Source organism: Prionailurus bengalensis, chromosome E1, assembly GCF_016509475.1.
Source record: "Prionailurus bengalensis isolate Pbe53 chromosome E1, Fcat_Pben_1.1_paternal_pri, whole genome shotgun sequence".
In the NCBI taxonomy this organism is placed as follows: domain Eukaryota; kingdom Metazoa; phylum Chordata; class Mammalia; order Carnivora; family Felidae; genus Prionailurus; species Prionailurus bengalensis.
The window spans coordinates 4,211,982-4,232,222 of record NC_057347.1 but is presented as its reverse complement, the minus strand read 5'-3'; the positions used below and the strand labels follow the sequence as shown (position 1 = coordinate 4,232,222).

The 20,241-nt window shown below is 53.6% G+C and overlaps 2 protein-coding genes across 2 annotated transcripts in view; one reads left to right on the top strand and one right to left on the bottom strand.

Annotated features, from left to right (window-relative positions):
- The first annotated feature begins 2,625 nt into the window (after positions 1-2,625).
- RCVRN (recoverin) lies at positions 2,626-8,905 on the top strand. The gene is made up of 3 exons (XM_043583125.1): positions 2,626-3,110; positions 6,111-6,222; positions 8,498-8,905. Exons 1-3 carry the CDS (start codon positions 2,730-2,732, stop codon positions 8,611-8,613), a joined length of 609 nt encoding a protein of 202 aa, XP_043439060.1. The 5' UTR covers positions 2,626-2,729; the 3' UTR covers positions 8,614-8,905.
- A 2,932-nt stretch (positions 8,906-11,837) lies between these two features.
- GLP2R (glucagon like peptide 2 receptor) overlaps positions 11,838-20,241 on the bottom strand; it is a 52,831-nt gene continuing 44,427 nt past the window's right edge. Inside the window, exons 12-13 of the mRNA XM_043583114.1 lie at positions 14,002-14,043; positions 11,838-13,133 (exon numbers count right to left, since the gene is read on the bottom strand). Of these exons, the coding sequence (XP_043439049.1) occupies positions 12,798-13,133; positions 14,002-14,043 (378 nt within the window). The 3' untranslated portion in view covers positions 11,838-12,797. The remainder of the gene's footprint in view (positions 13,134-14,001; positions 14,044-20,241) is intronic.

The window sequence follows — 20,241 nt, the reverse complement described above, 5'->3', positions numbered from 1 at the left end:
TGCTGGTCCTTGAAGGACTCTGGCTTTCACGCCGGGGAGGGGTTTCTGAGCCAAGGAGCTCACGGCCTACTTCATGGCTGTGGGGCTGGCTTCACAGCCTGCTGGGGACAAGGGCAGAAGCAGGGACCAGACCGGTGACAGTGCCTGCAGGAGGTGGTATCGTGGAAGTCAGGGAAGTCATCAGGGGCCGGATGTGCCGGCACACTGGGGTGGGGTGTGACAGGTGCTGACGGGACAGGACGGCCCCAGGACTCCAGTCCAAGCCACCGAAAGATGGACAGCCATTGAGTGCAACGGGAGCCGTGGGAGGGCCGCCCGGACACCCTCTCCACACCCCCTTTCCGGGCACCAGTGCGGACGGGGGTGCCGGCTCCGGTTCCAGGACGAGTGAGGGGAGGCCATCTTGTCCTTCGGCTCCGAGGAAGGGAAGGTAGGAGTTGGGGGTGGCGTGAGTGTGGCGGCCAGGCCCCCGTGAGCGGCCAAGATAGAGCTCCTGGCTCCGGGAGGGACGGACCCGGCCTCTGGGAAGAGACCGCTTCTTTCCGTGGAGGCAAGCCCGGGATGGGGAGACACAAACGGAGGTCCTCTGGTTGGGGGGCCGGCCTCCTCCCCAGCACCCTCTGGGGTTCGAGGAGAGTTTATGGCCCCAGCTCAGACTTAACAAACCCATTCACAATACATCATCTCCAACAACTTGTTTGACTAAGGCGCATACGCATAAACTCTCCCTCTGATAGAAGATGTTTATACAGGTTTTCAAACAAACCCCCCAGGTCATGACCCCTCTCCCAACAGCATCAACACAGCTGCCTGTGGTCCTTTCCACGCGGCGGGGCCCTCCTGGGTACAACAACCTGAGGAATGTGGACCCGAAGTACCAGGCTGCTTCCCACCTGGTTCTGGCTCCTTCCTCCTTGACTTTGGCCAGGGCAGAAGGCCCCAGGGTTGGGGGGGGGGGGAGAGTCTCTGCCTCCTGCGTTAACCCAGGGCCCTGTCTCCTTGCCCTCCACCTCTTCTGCCAGGGCAACCCCAGCTCTTGCAAAAATGGAGCGTCTTAGCCCCTCACTCAGGCCTCCTCGGGAAAGGAGGTAGTTGCAATATAACAGACCCCGAACAGAGAGCCTGGCAGACCAGGGCTTTCCTTCCGGCTTTGCTGTTTAGCAACGTGTGACCCAGGCAGGCTACATGCCCTTCAGGGCTCCATTTCCTCCCTATAATATTGCCTCTCCTGATCCGCAGGCCCCACGCGGACAGGCCCAGCACGAGCAGGCATTTCTAATCACCTCCCCCATCTGGTTCAAGGGCAAGAGGTGAAGCCTGTGGCCTCACTTTCATGGGCTGGGGTGGATTGGTTTGTGGGTTGGTTGGTTTTTGAGTTTGGTGACTGTCTTATTCCCAACTGCTCTTGAGAACAAACACCTCGCTACGGGATAGTGAAGTTCTAGGAAAAAAAAGAAAGGCCTTCCATTACTAAATCATATGCGCTCACAAACTGGTGGGAAAAAATAGTAAGTAAACACAGAGACACACAGAAACACCCCCAACATTAAGGCCTCCTGAGAAATCCTCTGGAACCCCAGGGGTCAGCACTGAAAAATCTGGTAACACTGGGCCGTCATCTCGGATGACCACATTCACATGGCTTTGACCACAGGCAGCCCCTTCTGTGTGTGGTACAGGCCTCACCACCTGTCTTGTCCCTGATTCACCTGCTTCGCTCACTTCCTCCACCTGCTGGCCCCTGAAGGCAGTCTAGATTTTGATCCCTGTTGCAGATGAATAAGTAACATGAATTTAGCACTGTGTGCCAGGCTCTAACTGCATTGCATGTATTAACTCATTTTAGCCTCAAAATAACAATGAGATAGATACTGTTTTTATGCCTTTTCACTCAAGGAATATTCACCGAGAGCCCAAACCTGCCAGGCACCATTCGGGCAATGGCAATGTGGCTGAGAACAAAACAGAGAGACTCCCTGCCTTCACGGAGCTTTCGTTCTGGTACAGGCATAGCACACGGGATCATTAAAAGTGAATCAGGAGCTGTACCTGCAAGGGAGGAAAATAAAGCAGGGTTTGGGGCATGCAGACAGCTGGCAGTGGGGTGTGTTGTTGTAAATAGAGTAGTCAGTCCAGCTTGCTGAGAAGGTGACATTTGAGGAAAGCCCTGAAGGAGGTGAAGAATTTGAGGAGCACTGTAGGCACAGAGAGGTTAAGAAACACGCCTAGGGTCACACAGCTAGTAAGTTGCAAAGCTGGGGTTTGAACCGGGGCTGGCTCCAGAGCCTGGCTTTTAAGGGTTGCGGTATAGGGCCCAATGCAAGATGCCACTCCTGTCCCTGGGACCTTCAGAATTTGGGGGGGGGGGGGGAGACAGGCCATGAGCCCCATGGCTTCTGGAAAGCTAGAGTCGAAGAGGAGGAGGAGGGACGGACAAGGGGCAGCAGGGAAGGCCAAGGCTTTGGCTCTGAAGTTTCTGACCTCCTGCCCTGTCCTCCCAGAAGGCCGAGATGGATTGGCCACCTGCTGTCAGCTCTTTATTTTAATCTTGGTGGGGGGGGGGGGTCTTGGAGCTTGCACCCCGCCCCCACCCGATCCCGGCCCCTCCTCCCTCCCAGTGCTGGGGTGAACCTGCCACACGGCCTCTCATCTGCCAGCACCTTCTCCTCTGCCTCCAGCAGCACCCGCCTCTGCAGCCAGGGGACCACCCCAGCCGCCCGGCCTCACCCATGGGGAACAGCAAAAGCGGGGCCCTGTCCAAGGAGATCCTGGAGGAACTGCAGCTGAACACCAAGTTCACAGAGGAGGAGCTGTGTGCCTGGTACCAGTCCTTCCTGAAGGACTGTCCCAGCGGCCGCATCACGCGACAGGAGTTCCAGAGCATCTACGCCAAGTTCTTCCCCGAAGCCGACCCCAAGGCCTACGCCCAGCATGTGTTCCGAAGCTTCGACGCCAACAGCGACGGCACCCTGGACTTCAAGGAGTATGTCATCGCCCTGCACATGACCTCCTCGGGCAAGACCAACCAGAAGCTGGAGTGGGCCTTCTCCCTCTACGACGTGGACGGCAACGGAGCCATCAGCAAGAACGAAGTGCTGGAGATCGTCATGGTCGGTCTCCAGCGCCCCGTGGTGGGACCGGGGTCACGGGCTTGGGGGGCGGGGTCCGGGCCCCCGCCACCACTGCCGCCCCCGGGGTGTTGGGGGTGCCCCGATGGGGGCCGGGCTGGCAGGTGGAGCGGGGATCCCAGCTCTGGGGCTCAGGGGTGCTGAGTGCACGGGAGGAGGGGTCTCCAGGGTTTCTTCTCTCCCTTCCTTCCTTCCTTCCCTCCTTCCCTCCCTCCTTCTTCCTTCCTTCCCTCCTTCTGTCCACGTGTCCTTCCATTCATCCTTCCGACCTCCATTAAAATGTGTTTCCAAACCTTCCACAGTACATATTCAGCTTCTTCCACAATCAGTTTTAAGTCCGTAACATGTTTCCAATACACAGCAGAAGGAGGCCAGCTCTGAGGGACGTGAAATCTGGGTTCCAGTGCTCATGGTCTTTCGTAGCCTGGGACAGGCCACTTCACCCCGGGCTGTTGGGGGGGGGGGCTCTGCTTTCACACCCACCGCCCCCCTCCCCAACCGTGTGCTCTGGACTGAGCGAGGGGTCCTCGGGCTCCTTGCTGGCCAGCGCTTCCGAAAACACACTCTCCTTCCCGCCCGCACTGGCCCAGCATCACATCATTTGCTGTGAAGAATTTAGGTGTCTCGAGAATAGTCCTACTTAATAGGTGAAACTTAAAAGCAATTGCAATTGCCTTTAATGCCATCATCCAGAGGGAGAGACCGTCAGCATATTGGTATATGCCTTCCCAGCCCTTCATCTCTATATATTTAAAAATAATTTTAGGAACTATGGCATCGCCATGTAGGATTTCTATCAGAACTTTCTTCAGTTACGATTTTGTTATGTTTTCTCTCCCCATGGATCCTCTTCAAAGCCATTTTAAATAGTTGCTTAAAATTCCATCTTAATGGAAGTGCCATAAAAAATATATAAGTAGCCCCATATTTTTGGGCAATTCGGATGCTTCTATTTTTTCCGTATGATGTCATTTGAGGTGCTCTTCACTTGGTGTCTTTTCCCTAAATCTTTTTAGTCCCCCCTCACTTACCCCACATCCTTGCTTTATTTCCCTAATTCCGTGCCTGGCGAGAGGGGAGAATGTCTCCATCTTTTATTTCATTTTTTTGGTGCATTTGTAATCTTGTTTTCGTTTGCACGGCCCACCCCCTGATTAGGGAGAGACCATAGACCAAGTAGCCAAGAGGGCGGCCCGCGGGCAGCAGACTCTGCTTGGGCCTCCCGTTCAGGGCGGGAACCTCACTGGCACCCGGGCACCACCCACAGATAGCTCCCCTGGGTTGGCAGGTGGCCTGGGACAGGGACCGCGTCCTCAGAACCACCTAAAGGGGGTCAGGCCCAGCCGTGGCCTGCAAATTGGTTGCTCCTTGAGGAAGAGGAGGAGGAAGGGGAGGGAGAGGGGGGAGGGGAAGAAAGAAGGGAGGGAAAGAGGGAGAGGGGGAGGGGTAGCAGCCAGCTGCTGAGGCTGTGCAAGGTGGTGCCCGGGTTCTGCAATTCACTCGATCGCGCGGCCGCTCCCTGGGAGACCCAAGTTACGGGTTCTAATCCCAGCTCTCGTGGCCTTGGAAAAAATCTCTGGGGCCCGGGGTAAGGCCTGCTCCTTCACTGAGCCCCTGGCGGTCTGTCCTCGGAGTTAGAAGCAGGGTGGGGTAGACAGGCATCGTGGCCGGTGTTTAGCAGTTGGGCCTGCACATGGTCGCCCCGGCTCAGGACAGAGAGAGGCGTTCAGGGAGCCCCCCACCCACACTTGCTGGGCCCCCCAGGCCCTGAGTGCTGCCAGCCAGGCTCCTGCCTGGAGTGGATTTTTGCTTCGCTTGCTACAGCTTGCGGGGGGAGGGACGGGGGGAGAGGGGGGACTTGGGAGGAGACTTCCCAAAGCTTTTGACCTTCCCTCCAGGCTAGTTTCACAAGCTTACTGCCCCTGCCTCGGTGTCTCCAAGGTGCCCCCCACTCCCACCCAACACGCCTGCCTGCCCTCCAGGCCTGGGTTTACTGAGCTGGTGGAATCCTAGTAACCCGGAGCTGGCAGAGCCCAGGGAGACCTGCCCAGGTCTCCCCTCCCTGTCACGGGCCCTGCTTTGTCCTACGTCACACATCGAGCTCCTTTACTAGCGTGAGTAGAGAGAGGCGAGAAGGATCCTGGAGCCTAAATCTAAATCTTTCTCTGGATCCCCCCCTGAGCAGAAGCATAAATGAGAGGCTTCCTGTGTCCTGGGTGGGGTGGGGGTGGGGGTCGGGGTGGGGGCTTTGGAATGTTCTCGTTGATACTCCCCTCTCCCTTCCCCAGCCTCTGGGATGCCCTCCAAGTGGAGGTTCTAGAACCAAACTGCTGGGTTAGAATCTCTGCTGCTCTGCTTCTAGCCGGGAGACTTTTAGCACACTAGTTTATCTCAGTTTTTTCACCCATAAAATGGGGCCAGTGACACCCACCTCGCTGAGGTTGTCGTGAAGGTAACATACGAAGATGTTTGGAAATGTGGCACGGGAAGTGTTCAACACTTCTCACCAATTCTTACCATGCGGCCAGCCCGGCTGGGCAACCAAGGTACCACATGGACCCGGAAGAAGCCGTTTGATATCCTAAAACTTCCGGGCATCAGGCTCAAGGTAGCGGATTCCAGACTGCAACCTGGGGGCTGCTGTGGGCTTATCATCACAACGCTTTTAAGTTCTTCCTCTCATATTTTCATAAAATGAAAGTAATGTGCCTACATGGTCGGAAAATGCAAAAGGCACAGGAGGGAGAAAATAACCGACAGCCTCTTCACTTCTCCACCATGTTCCCTGTCCCTCCTGAGGATCTTGGAGGTAGAGATGCCCCGACCCCACTCCCGTGAATTCTGGTTCAGCAGGGCAGCCCGGGGCCTGGACATCTGCCTTTCAGTCTCTGCCATAGAGGATGCTTGGCCCCAGGTGGGGGGGGGGGGGTGCACACAGGCTTCTGCTTCTTCTGATGAGAACTTCATCTTTATTTGCTGCAGGCTATTTTCAAAATGATCAGTCCCGAGGATGCGAAGAACCTTCCAGAGGATGAAAACACCCCAGAGAAGCGAACCGAGAAGATCTGGGGGTTCTTTGGAAAGAAAGATGATGGTGAATTCCCTCCCCTTTATAGCCTGTGGTTTTACAGTCATGGGTTGTTTCCTGGAGACCCCGAGAGTGATCCTTCCGGGGGCCAGTGCCCAGACAGGACCAGGGACATCTCATCCCAGTACACATTGCATGGCAGTCTGGGGGATTGGAGTTGCGGGCAGGGGACACCCCATCCCAGCATGCACTACAGGGCCGTCTGGGGGCCTGGGGTCGGGGGCAGGGGACACCCCATCCCAGCATGCACTGCAGGGCCGTCTGGGGGCCTGGGGGGGGGCCTGGAGGGGGGTCAGCAGAGCAGTCAGCAGGGCCCAGCTCTGCTCCCACCCTGGAACAGACTGCTGATGGGGAATGCCACCACACGCCCCTGGCTCACCCAGCTCCATGGCTGCCTGAGCCTCTGGGGCCGAGGGAAGGCTCTGGGTGGTGGGGCGTCTGTGAAGGACATATTCCGTCGCCAGCCTCAGCCGCCCTCGGAGTGGTGGAGAGTAAGGCCAGCAGCTCCTAAGCCGAGCGGACGCAGTGGCGGGTTTAGAGGAACTACAAAGCAGCTTTTTCTGTTTAAACGGGCTGCTTATCCGCCTTAGACGCTTGGGCGTGCTTTACTCGGTCTTAAGGACGCTCTCTGCAAGGTTAGGACAGGGCCGGCTGACTTCGGCTCAGTCTCAGGCCGAATTAGCATCGAGTCCCTGGTAAATGGGATCTCGGCTTACCTGGTTTTACTCTAGGGAGTCAGTCTGGGTCCCGGAGAAGATGGAATTCGATTTAGAGTAGCTTGCAAGGGATTTACTGAGGAAGGGCCCAGGGAGGCCGAGCTCGGGGAGGAGGGACGCGGAGGAGGTCGGGAATGCCACCAGACTGCAGAGAAGGTGGGACCCGCAGAGGAAGGTGCGGCAGAGAGTGGCGTCAGGCGGGGGCTGCAAAGTCACGTGGCCACGGGGGCCCGGATGGTGAAGGGACAGAAGGGGACAGTAGGCCTACTACGTGACAGGGACTGGCAAATAGTGGTCTGATGGCTTCCTGCTGATTGCTGCAGGCCCACTGGGACATCACCTGATTTTCTTTCTTTCTTTTTTGGTAAATTTTTTGTTTACTTATTTTTGAGAGAGAGAGAGCACAAGCGGGGGAGAGGCAGAGAGAGAGAGAGAGGGAGACACAGAATCCAAAACAGGCTCCAGGCTCCGAGCTGTCAGCCCGACACGGGGCTCGAACCCACAATCCATGAGATCACGACCTGAGCCAAAGTCGAGGTTCAACCGACTGGGCCGTCCGGGCACCCCACCCCCACCCCCACTGGCTCTTTAACCCCGTCTGGCACATCGCTCAGGTCTGCCTCGTGTGGGGTCCCCTGTTCTACCTGAAAACTGACCCAGGTGAACATCACGGTCACAGGAGGCGGTGGTGTTCGGGGGCTGGTTCCGGATGACCCCACTGGAGACAATGAATGCCTCACTCCACAGCTGGGCTCTGTGGAAGTTTCAAGCTCTGTGTGAGGCTGATGGGGCAGCTGAGCCTTTACAACCCAAATTTCACGACCCAGACCTGTGCAGGGAATCACCCTGAATCCTAACCCGGGAAGGCACTAAGGATTTCCAGAAGGCGCGGAACATAGGCCAATGGAAACCCAGTTCAGTTCCATTGAACTGCCGAGCTTTGCATGTAGCAGGTGCTGTGCACAGAACCGTAAGCAGAAAGAAGCTCCTCTTTCCAGAGGTTTTTCAACATGGGACTGCCTTCCCCATCAGACCAGGAGCTGCAGCGACCTCAGCCCCAAGCACAGTGGCACTGCCACAGCCCGAGCACTGGGAGGGGGACAGAGAGCCCTCTCCGCAAGCCAGGCTCTCCCAGGGAACCACGTTTGGACCCCTCGTCACTCCTCACTCCCTGGGTGGATGCTGTTTCCTGCTTCTGACAGGGATTCTGTTTGCTTTGCTCAGTCTCCCAGAAGTCCCCCCCAGGGCTTGAAGCTTGGGGGCTAAGGCAATATTCTAAATATTTAATAACCAGCAAGGCAAAGGCTTGCTATGAAATGTTCTAAATATTTAATAACCCGCCAGAAAAGTCGAGGCACCAGAATGCACCCTGGAAGATCACCGAGAGGCCCAGGGCGCCCCGGGGAGGAGCTGGGTCTCTGGGGGGCGGAAGCCTCGGGGGGCGCAGATGCTCCGTGTTTTCATATTGGATAACGTCCGCACGGGGCGCGCTGGCCGGCCTCAGCTCGGCCGCAGCTTGAAACAGCCGAGCCTGACGGCGCTCTTTTTCCCCCCTTCGCGCACAGACAAACTCACGGAGGAAGAGTTCATCGAGGGGACCCTGGCCAATAAGGAAATCCTGCGACTGATCCAATTTGAGCCTCAAAAAGTGAAGGAAAAGTTAAAGGAGAAGAAACCCTGATGCCAACTGCGCAGCCCTGCCCCCCTCACCCCTTCCCCCGCCGCGCACAGAAACCCGGGCATGCGCACACCTCCCCAGGGGCCAAGGGGGTTTCCCAGGCCTTAGCGTCCCTCCCGTTCCTCCCAGCCACCTCCTCTCTCTTGCCCGCCCCTTGGGGCCTCCGTGATAATCCCAGGATTGGGTCGCTGGAGTCCTACCAACCCTCCCCCCCCCCACCCCCCCACCGTGTAAGCTCCTTTGTGGTTTGCTGGGTAAGCAGGTTCCAATAAATGCGAGAGGAGCTGGGCACACAGCTGACTGGTCGTTCTTGAACTGGGAGAAGGAATGATTTCTGTTGTCTCAGCCTCCGAGACCAGGACGTATGGCTGTTGCAGACACCCGCCAGGGTGGGGAGGGGTGAGGGGAAGGGAGCAAGCATTGCCCTGCTCTCTGGCAGATGGAGGGCTGCAGGGGGTGCCCTGTGGGCCTCCAACAAGCTGTTCCGGGTGGTGAGGTTACCGTGGAGACCTGCACAGCATGGGCAGGAGGGGCCGGCTGCTCCAGAGGGTCAGGGAAGGTGTTATTGTTACAATCACCTGCCTAAGACACCCCTCCAGTATCAGACAAGTAGGAGCCAGCTCAGGGGGAGAAGAAGGACCTTGGGTCCAGCTCAGGGTAGCCCAAGGGTACAGCCAAAGGGCTTCAGGGTTCCTTTGCCAACCCCCACCCCGCCCCCCAGCCCTCCACGAGTGAATCTGATTTGTTGGGGAGTCCGGTTGGGGGCTTTTCACTTCTCTCTGAAGTCAGGGCACCCATGTCACTTGAGTTGAAAAGGAGATAGGGCACCTGGGTGGCTCTGTTGGTTAAGTGTCCACCCAGGACATCGATTTCGGCTCAGGTCATGATCTCATGGTTGTGAGATCAAGCCCCGGGTGGGGCTCTGTGTTGAGTGTAGAGCCTACATGAGATTCTCTCTTTGCCCCTTCCCCCCACTCACATGTGCTCGCACACTCTCTCTCTCAAAAAAAAAAAAAAAAAAATTAAAAAATGCAAAGCCACCCTAGCTACCACCCCATACCTGTTAGGATGGCAATTATCAAAAAAGTAGAAAGTAGGTGTTGGCAAGGATGTGGATAAATTGGAACCCTTGTGCTTGGTTGGTGGGAATATAAAATAGTGCAGTTTCGGAGAACAGCTTGGCCATTCCTCAGCTTGGTTAAACAGAATGATCGTGTGATCCAGCCGTTCTCCTAAGCATCTATCCAAAGAATTGAAAACAGAGACCCAAGCAGACCCCTTCACACCGCCATGCTGACACAGCATGATTCGACAGTGGCTAAAATGGGGAAGCAACCCAGGCGTCCATCAACCGATGAATGGATCGAAAAAATAGCCGTCCAATGGAATATTATTCTGTCATAAGAAAGAATGAAATTTGGGGCGCCTGGGTAGCTCAGTCGGTTCAGTGTCCAACTTCGGCTCAGGTCATGATCTCACAGTCCGTGAGTTTGAGCCCCACATTGGGCTCTGTGCTGAGGGCTCAGAGCCTGGAGCCTGCTTTGGATTCTGTGTCTCCCTATCTCTCTGTTCCTCCCCTGCTCTCTCGCACTCTCTCTCTCTCAAAAATAAACAAAAAAGAATGAATGAAATTCTTTTTATTTTTTTATTTTTTTTTTATTTATTTTTGGGACAGAGAGAGACAGAGCATGAACAGGGGAGGGGCAGAGAGAGAGGGAGACGCAGAATCGGAAACAGGCTCCAGGCTCCGAGCCATCAGCCCAGAGCCTGACGCGGGGCTCGAACTCCCGGACCGCGAGATCGTGACCTGGCTGAAGTCGGACGCTTAACCGACTGCGCCACCCAGGCGCCCCAAGAATGAATGAAATTCTAGTACATGCTGCAACATGGATGAACCTTGAGGACATTATGCTGAGCGAGGTAAGCCAGTCACCAAAAGACAAATACCGTGATTCCGCTGATATAATTAACGTACCTAGAGTCGTCACGTTCAGAGACAGGAGGTAGAATGGTTGTGCCAGGGGCTGGGGTGGGAAGATGGGGGGTTATTGTTTAATGGGGGCAGAGTTTCCGTTTGGGAAGGTGAGAAAGTTCTGGAGACGGACGGTAGGGATGGTTGGACAATGCACTTAATGTCACTTAATGCACTTAGTGTGAATGCACTTAATGTCACTGAACTATAGACTTAAAAGTGGTTAGAGTGGCAAATTCGGTGTTATATATATTTAACCACAGTTAAAAACAGAATCACTCAAGAACTTCTAAAAATACCTATGTCCAGGTTCATTCAGACCAGTTTCGTCAGAATCTCTGGCTCAGGCCCTGGCCATCAGTGTTTCTAGAAATTTCCTCAGGTAATTGTCATGCCAGGATTGAGACCCACTAGGCCAGACCTTCAAAGCAACAAGCAAAGTGAATGACCTACGGGGTGGTCTAGATGAGGGAAGACACTTGCTCCCCACCCTCTTGACCGCTGACCTCTGTCCCCTACCCTTCTGCCCACTCCTCTTGGTCCCCAAGGAGACTTAATGCCACAGCCCTTTCTTCTTTTTTTTTTTTAATTTTTTTTTAACGTTTATTCATTTTTGAGAGACAGAATGCAAGCAAGGGAGGGGCAGAGAGAGAGGGAGACACAGAATCTGAAACAGGCTCCAGGCTCCGAGCTGTCAGCACAGAGCCCGACGCGGGGCTTGAACTCACGAACCGTGAGATCGTGAGCTGAGCCGAAGCCGGCTGCCTAACCGACTGAGCCACCCGGGTGCCCCCTGTTTCTTCCACTTCTACCCAAGAACAGCTCACTGGGTCCTTCAAGGCATCAGTAAGAAACACATGTCAAAGAATCGACCACATACAAACCAAATTAAATAAACTTGTTATTTTAATGTTTAGCAAGACAAGAGCAAGCTGTGTGTGTGTGTGTGTGTGCGTGTGTGTGTGTGTGAGTGTGCGTGCACGCGCCCACATGCACGCCATTTGCGGAGTGAAGACAGGGCAGGACATATTTACAGATGCTTTGGGGAAAGAAAAGTTCCCTCTATTCGAGGCCGGATCCCGGGTGACTCACCCGCATCTGATGATCCCAGGACATTTCTGTCCTGTGTCACCGATGAACGTGTGCTGAGTGCCTACTCTGGTCCAGCTGTGCTGGGACCCCAGCTTTCTAGGACGAGGAAAGTCAGGAACATTGAGAGCAAGGAGAAATTAGAAGGATGTGTATTTTAATGACTGAACTCTGGAAAATCTGGACCCCGCCCCCCCCCCCCAAATACCCCTTTGCTTTGTTATGCCCTCGTCTGTCCTGGGGAAAGTGCCAAGAAAACCTCAATCACCAAGATAAATAATATTTTGGGGCAATCGTTTAAAAATAGAAACGAATATTAGAAAGTCCGTGATGAGCAGAATAGTCAATAAAGTCAGGATCAGACTCTGCCTTTGTAGGAACTGACCTCACTCTCAGCCTGGCCCTGGTTCTGGTAAAAAGTTATGTTTATAAAGGGCCCATCCGCTGTAGCTTGCGGATTATAGTTTATTTTTTTAATGTCGTGTTAAAAATATCACTTATCGTGACAATCGAGGTGTTTTTCCCAGGACTGTCCGAAATCTTGTACCCAAACTGCGTTCCTCACCTGCCTCACCCTTGTCCCCACCCGTGTTGCAAAGCATCCTTGACAATGGAGTTGCCAAATAAAATACAGGATGCAGGACTTCATCTGAGTTGCAGATAAAGGGGAAATACTGCTACAATACGATTATTCATGTATCTGAAATGCAAATGTAACTGACTGTTATGTATTTGAACTCCTAAGTCTGGCAACCCGCCTTGATAAATACCATACCGTCCCTCCCCCCTGTTGCGTGGCTCTATCTGGTCCCCTGGCAACGTACCCGCCCACGTACACATGCATTTTGCACTCCCTAAAAGCGACACTCCAGGGAATGAACACGCGTTTCTCTAGGCCGTTCCTCCTGTGGTTCTCCTTCAGCCCCTTGACTTATGCATTCAGTCGCTGAGCCTGACTCTAAATGGCCCGGACCCCGCTCAGCCTCCGGATCACGCTCCCCTCAGGGTCTCCAGCATGCAAGACTGGGACGTGACCTGGATGCCAAAGTGGCCGGGGTGCGTGGGGAAGACCGGTGACTCTGAACCGTGCTCTCGGGGAGCAGAGCCAGGGCGGTGGGCCTCCAGCCTAGATCTCGCTCTCTTCCAGAATCTCCTCCATGGTGTGGGTCAGGGTGAAGTCTCCCTCGCTGCTCTCGGACAGGCTGCTGCCCCGGGGCCAGGCCCCGTGTCCCCGCGGCGGCCGAGCGCCCAGCCCCCCCAGGCCCTGCATGGCCAGGTGCAGGAGCTGCCCACCGCCCGGCGAGGGCTGCGGCTTCTGGAGCGTCCCCTTGCCGTCTGCCTGGGACAGCTTCTTGGGACATTTCCCCAGGAATCGGAAGTTCTTCTCCAGGACCCAGGCCGTGCAGCCGGAGTGGCGGGCGAGCAGGAAGCGGACCCAGTGCTTGTGCAGTTCAGCCTTCACCTGCCGGGGTGGGGGTGGGGGGGAGAGAGGGCGGGTCACTGCCCTGGAGTCACTCTGCCGTGTGTGTGTGTGTGTGTGTGTGTGTGTCCTCTCGGTGATTATTTACTGCGTGGCTCCTACGTGTCGCCGCTGGGACACTTACCTCCTAACTGGGGATGATGAGCAGACAGAAGCAACTGAGAAGCACAGGACGCTGAGCAGGACAGTGGGGCGAGGGGGCAGAACTTTGAGATACGGTGTTCTGGAAAGGACTGTGTCAAGGCAGCACAGGACACATGCCTGGCGGGCAAGGTGCCCCCTCGCGAAGACAGAGGCAGCAGCAATGAACAGGGAGGGGGAAGCGGGTTTTGCTGTCGAGAAGCTCCCATTCTAGTGGGTGAAAGGGGGCCTGGAAATTCCACCAACTCCTAAAGCCGAGAGAGAACCGTCTGGCCCCTGCCCTCCTCCTTTCGAGCCTCTTTCCAAGGTTTGCAATAATATTAATAAGAAAAGCCATCATAGTTACCAGGTGTGGGGCTTTTACCAGGAGCTCAGCAAGCCCAGGGCAATACTATAGGGCAGGGACAGATATTATTCCCAATGTACAGATGAGAAAACTGAGGCTCAAATAGCTACAGTGCCCTGATTGACTCAGGGTTGGGTTCTGAGCTTTTCACTCATCCCAACACCTTTTCCCACTGGTCTCAGCTGCCTCCTGCTCCCCCTGCTGGGTGCTCAGGGTACAAATTTGTCCCAATACGTGCCTGGCACTGCACACTCCCCCCCCCCCCCCCCACGGCGCCATCACACGACCAGCCACCTCCAGGGGGGACAGCAGGAGGCCAACCCCGGCCTCACCGGAACCTGGCTGGCCGCTCCGGAGACGTACCTCTCCATTGGCAAAGCAGTACTGCAAGGCCACGAGCAATCCCTGTAACAAAAGGAGGAGGCGGTGAGAGGTTTGACTCGGTCAAAGGTGTCCGAGAGTCCCCTGGAAAGCCCAAGGGCCCGCCAGTCCTGGTAGCGTCCAGAAGAGGCAGACAATTACAATGCTAGCACTAACCAGAGGTCGTCATCCGGATTATGTTAACCTGGATTTCGTGGGGGTCTCTTCTCACATTGACCCCCACCCCCACATCAGCCCAGTTGTTCGCTTAGATGCTTACAGGTGAATGGCGATGGAATCCCAAAGACCCTATATTCTTCATCCAGTTATACAAATATTGTACAAGACCACCGTCCCACGTCTACTTGCCCACAGTGAGCCTTGGCTAACTGTTTTGGGCCTGAATTTCATTCTTTGCTTTTGGGAGCTCACCCTCCCCTATTCCCCGGGCTTCTGGGAAGGCTGCCAGTCACGGTCCCCATGTTCCAGGATGGTCATCACCACAATAAACCAGCCCAAATGGGCATAGGACCCAAACAGGGCCAACTGAGTTCTTTTCACTGGCAACGGAAAAAAGGGTTCAACTCTCTTCCCTGTGTTTGCCAACTGTATCCTGTCCAAGGAAGCCTGGAGATGCTCATGAGCATCTACCCAGCTGCATGGAGGGGGCCTGTCCAAGGATGATGCCAACAGAGAGACAAGCAGAGGCTGGAGATGGTAAGATTTACAATTTTTGTTGGAGTACCTGGATCCAGCTATGCCTGATGCTGAAACTTTCACTTATGTGAGATAAGAAATATCCCCTTCTCTTGTCAGAACATTTGTTTTCGAAAGGTAGATCGGGGCGCCTGGGTGGCTCAGTGGGTTGGGCATCCAACTTCAGCTCAGGTCATGATCTCAACGTTTGTGAGTTTGAGCCCCATGTCGGGCTCTGGGCTGACAGTTCAGAGCCTGGAGCCTTCTTCAGATTGTCTCTCTCTCTCTCTCTCTCTCTGCCCCTCCCCCACTCACACTCTTGTGTCTCTCACTCAAAACTAAATAAACATTAAAATTTTTTTTTTAAAAAAAGAAAAGTTAGGGGCGCCTGGGTGGCTCAGTCGGTTAAGCGTCCAACTTCAGCTCTGGTCATGATCTCACGGTTTGTGGGTTCGAACCCCGCGTCGGGCTCTGTGCTGACAGCTCGGAGCCTGGAGCCTGCTTCGGATTCTGTGTCTCCCTCTCTCTCTATCCCTCCCTGACTAGTCCTCTGTCTCTCAAAAATAATAAATGTAAAAAAAAAAATTAAAAAATAAAGAAATTTCATGCCAGTAATTTCTCATCACGCTTAGATAAAATAATGTCTCCTCACCACAGAAGGGACTAAAGGCGACCTGGGCTCTGTGTCTGTGTCGCTGACTTGATCTTTGTGCCCTGTTTACCCTTAACCACTGTTTTCCAGCCACACCGGCCTTCTGGTTCCCTCCAGCATCTCAAGCTAATGTATTCGTTACCTGTTGCCATATAACTTGGTGGATCAAAACAGTAAAGATTTATCACCTCACATACTTACTATGGGCCAAGAATCTGGCAGTGGCTAAGCTGGGTATTTTGGCTCAGGATCACCGTTCAAGTTACGGTCAAGATGTTGGATGGAGCCTTAGTCTTCTGAAGGCTTGACTTGCTTCCAAGATGGCTCACACGCCTGGCACGTTGGTAGGAGGCCTCGGTCTCCCCCACAGAGCTGCTGGAATGTCCTCATGACACGGGGGCTGGCTTCCCCCAGAGTGGGGGTTGATCCAAGGGAGCAAAATGGAAGCTACAACCCCTTGATGAGGTGGCCTCCAAAGCCACACACCTTCACGTCCAAAGTACGGTCACACAGGTCAACCCTATTCCGTATGAACGGGGACTCTGCGGGGCCGTGAGCACCGGGAGGAGACGATCCTTGGGGGCCATATTGGAGACTAACTAGCGTGACTCATTCCTTACTGAGGTCCTTTCACACTTTCTGTCTTCTGGACCCTTCTTCTCTCAACTCTCTGCCTAACTGGCTTCTCAAAATCCAGGTCTTGGCTCAAATATCACCAGAGCTGTGGGCTCTCTCGTTTATATTCTTTGTGGCCCGAGAATTATATTGTTACTTGCCAGTCAACTTGGCTATTATCTGTCCTTCCCTGCCCCTGCCCCAGCAAGCCTCGCATCTTTTCACGGCCAGATCCCCAGCACCAGAAACGAATGTCTGGCACATGAGAGGAGCTCAATCATATCCATAAAAGGAATACGGGAATGAGTGAATGAGTGAATGAATGAATGAGTTGGATTTCTGTAACTTACTCCTACAGGAGTCTTGCCTTGTACTATGTCTGACGATTTCTAAAATAGGACAGGACAGTTTCCTTTCTGTTGTCTCCCTAGTTATTTGTAAAGAATTGTGGGGGCCCCTGGGTGGCTCCGTTGGTTAAGCATCTGAGTCTTGACTTCGGCTTAGGTCATGATCTCACGGTTCATGGGTTCGAGCCCTGCATTGGGCTCTGTGCTGACAGTGCAGAGCCTGCTTGGGATTCTCTCTCTCTCCCTATCTCTCTGTTCCTCCCCCTCTCAAAATAAATAAGTAAACATTAAAGGAAAAAAAGAATGGTGGACACAAGGGTCCCAGTAAAAACAATAGGCCACCTTCACACAGCACTTCCCTTTCCAGAACTTCTCTGTTGGGGAATTCTCAGTACAGGGATACTGACTTGATATTGGAAAATTTTTCTGGATTCACTGCTCAACTGCCAGAGTTCTGGAATCAAGGCTACTCTAGCTCATGTTGGTCTCCCAGCATTTTCTGACTCCTATGCTTCCTCATGTGATAACCACCCGAGCTGAGCTCCATGCCACGGCTTCCCGCCCACCATGACATGAGGGCCTAGGGGGCCTGGACTGTGTGCCTGAAATACTGGACCTCCATACGTGTGCAGGACCCAAGCACTTGAGTGTTTATGGGAGGAACCTCTTAAAAAGCCAGGACTCACAAGCAAAGGACACATTTCCAACTGAAGAGTGAAGGTCACAGGGAAGGCTGACTCTCCCATCTCTGTTGAGAACATTTCTCTTACCCCTAGTGGCTGGTAAGGGGGGTCTGGTACTGGGAAAGGAGCTGACATTGTAAAGGAATTATAACATGTTGCCCTGGGGGGGGGGGAGGGGAAGTTTTTATGTTTTCTTATGGAAGCTAAAAGTCTAGCATGCTGGCTATCCTGATGTCACTTTGGAATCTGCCCGTCAGTGCGGGATTTTTCTTTCTCTTATGCACCCCATATTCCACGGCTATAGCTCCTAAACAGGGGCACAGTGGGACCATTTTATCACTGTCAAACACACAAGTTCATTGGAGGCTCACAGCCGCCCAGTGCAGTTAGTGGGGCTGGTCACGCTTGCCTCTGGACATATGATATCAGAAAGGTGTCAGAATTCTCACAAATGACTTGGCTAAAATAGGATTCCACATCACAAACGTGTCCTTCATGTCTTCGGGTTCTTGGGTCACCATTTTAGGAGCCTCCTGGCGTCCAGTTAACTCTGCTTCCAGATAAAGCAAGTGAGAAGGGAGTGGTCCCACAGAAGAGACGACACTCACTCCCAACGTGACCACCACTGGGCAGTCTTCCCAAAGATCCCTTGAAGGTGAAACTCCCTAAGAGATGGACGCTTGGGGGCGCCTAGATGGCTCGGTTAGTTGAGCTTCCGACTTCGGCTCAGGTCATGATCTCGCGGTCCGTGGGTTCGAGCCCCACGTCGGGCTCTGTGCTGACAGCTCAGAGCCTGGAGCCTGCTTCCGATTCTGTGTCTCTGTCTCTTCCCGCCCCTCCCTCACTCCCTCTCTCTCTCTCTCCCCCTACTCTCTCTGTCTCTCAAAAATAGATAAACATTAAAAAATTTTAAAAAAGAAAAGAAATAAGCACTCGGAAGAGTGAAGGACCCTCCAAGCAGCTGCTAGGTTCATGCCAATTCCTGCCGATGCACTGAGATGGGACCCACCGGATTTGCTCCCGCACCTCTGCCCACCCACACTCTCACTTCTCACTTCTGCCTGGCCACATGGAGGGGAGCCGTGCAGGGGTGCTCAGAAGGAGGGAAGTCTCTGCGCATGCACAGACCCTCTCAGTGTGCTTCCTGCCCCAGTCTGCAGGGCCACCCTGGTTCCTCACGTCCTTCAGCAGGTGCAGGGTGAAGGGCAGAGCTCCAGCTGCAGGACCAAAGGATCCAGTGTGGTGGCCAGTGTCTAGAAATGGTCCCAAAGATCTCTCCCCTCCCTGTAGGCATATGCTACTGCTCACAGGAAGTGTTAGACCTGGTTTGTCCCCTCCCCTCGAATCTGGGATGGACCTTGTGACTCTTTCTGCCAGTACAACATGGTGGAAGAGATATCCTGGGATTTCCAAGCCTACACCTTAGGAGGGTTGGAAGTGTCTACTTTCTCCCTCTTAGAACATTTGCTTTGGGGATGCTCTGAGAGGCCAGCTGCCCGGTTAGGAGATGCCCAAGATACATGGAGGAGAGCTGAAGTTCTGTGATTAAGAGCTTCCGCGGAGCCCCAGCCAACAGACCATGTCAATGTCCAGCCACACAAATGGGTCATTTTGGATGTTCTGACCCAACCGAGCTTTCAGATGTGCTCAGCCCCATTCAAAAGTTGCATGTATCCAAAGTATCACCCTGCTGAGCCCAGGTGGCCCAGCTTATAGATTCATTAAAGATAACACGGTTCCTTGCTTTAAGCCATGAAGTTTTGGGGTAGTTTGCCACATAGCAAATGATGGCTCCCTTGCCAGACGGGTCTGATAGGCTGATTCTTCCTCAAAATCTTCCATAGCTCCCCATGGCTGTCTGGTCTTCAGACGACCTTGAGTGTGTAAGATCCCTGGTTCGTATGACCAATCAAGCCCTCAGAGGAAGAAAGACCATCAAATACTAATTGACAGAACAGCTGTCGCTTCTTGCTTTGTTGTTGGTGTTTCTAATTTGGGATTAACTTTTAAAAAAAATTATTTTATTTATTTTTGAGAGACAGAGACCGAGTGCAAGCAGGGGAGGGGCAGAGAGAGAGAGGAAGACACAGAATCCGAAGCAGGCTCCAGGCTCCGAGCTGTCAGCACAGAGCCCGACGCGGGGCTCGAACCCACGAATTGCAAGATCATGCCCTGAGCTGAAGTCGGATGCTTTAACAGACTGAGCCACCCAGGCGCCCCTGGGATTACCTTTTAAAGAAGATTAAACTGAACAACATAAAACCCCAAATTATTAAAGCTTAGCCATTGAAATCCCCCAAAAGATTGAAATAACTTAAACATGGTTTCATAATGAAGAAAAAAAAAAAAAAAGGTTAGCAATGGGTCCTGTCTCAGCTCAGAGCCACAGCTCTAACAGGAGAGAGGAGCCATCATCCAGCTGCCCAGACCGCATGCCCCAGGCTGTGTCCCTGGCCTTTGGTGAGCCTGCAGTGGGCAGGCACATTCTCCCTGCTCCGGTCCTGGAATCTTAGCACCTGGCTCCACCTGGTGGCAGTGGCTTTAAGACTGCGATGCCGAGGGGTGCCTCAGTGGTTCAGCTGGTTCAGCCTCCGACTTCGGCTCAGGTCACGATCTCGCGGTTCGTGCGTTCGAGCCCCACGTCGGGCTCTGTGCTGACAGCTTGGAACCTGGAGCCTGTTTCAAATTCTGTGTCTCCCTCTCTTTCTGCCCCTAGCCCACTCACACTCTGTCTCTGTCTCTGAAAAATGAATAAACCTTAAAAAAATTAAAAAAAAAAAAAAGACTGTGATGCAGGGATTGGGGGGGCGTCTGAATCTGACGTCAAGCCTCTCAAGTGAAATTTCCATTATTGTAATTTTCAACTCCGGAATTTTTCCAGATTGATTCTTTTTTAATATATATATGTTATATATATTAATACATATATATAATTTTTTATTATTAAAAAAATTTTTTAACATTTATTCATTTTTGAGAGACAGAGTTAGAGTGCGAGTGGGGGAGGGGCAGAGCGAGAGGGAGACACAGAATCCGAAGCAGGCTCCAGGCTCTGAGCTGGCAGCACAGAGCCCGACGCGGGGCTCGAACCCACAGACTGTGAGATCATGACCTGAGCGGAGATCAAGACTCAGACACTCCCTCGACTGCGCCACCCAGGTGCCCCCCCCTTGGTTCTTATCTTATCATTTCTCTCTCTGTGCTGAGATTTCCTGATCGATACATCTTTGTCATCATACATACATTTACT

Excerpts from the sequence above, each read along its gene's own strand:
- RCVRN (XM_043583125.1), top strand. The coding sequence starts at position 2,730 with ATGGGGAACAGCAAAAGCGGGGCCCTGTCCAAGGAGATCCTGGAGGAA. Across the intron at positions 3,111-6,110 it reads AAGTGCTGGAGATCGTCATG|GCTATTTTCAAAATGATCAG; the intron begins GTCGGTCTCCAG and ends TATTTGCTGCAG. Across the intron at positions 6,223-8,497 it reads CTTTGGAAAGAAAGATGATG|ACAAACTCACGGAGGAAGAG; the intron begins GTGAATTCCCTC and ends CTTCGCGCACAG.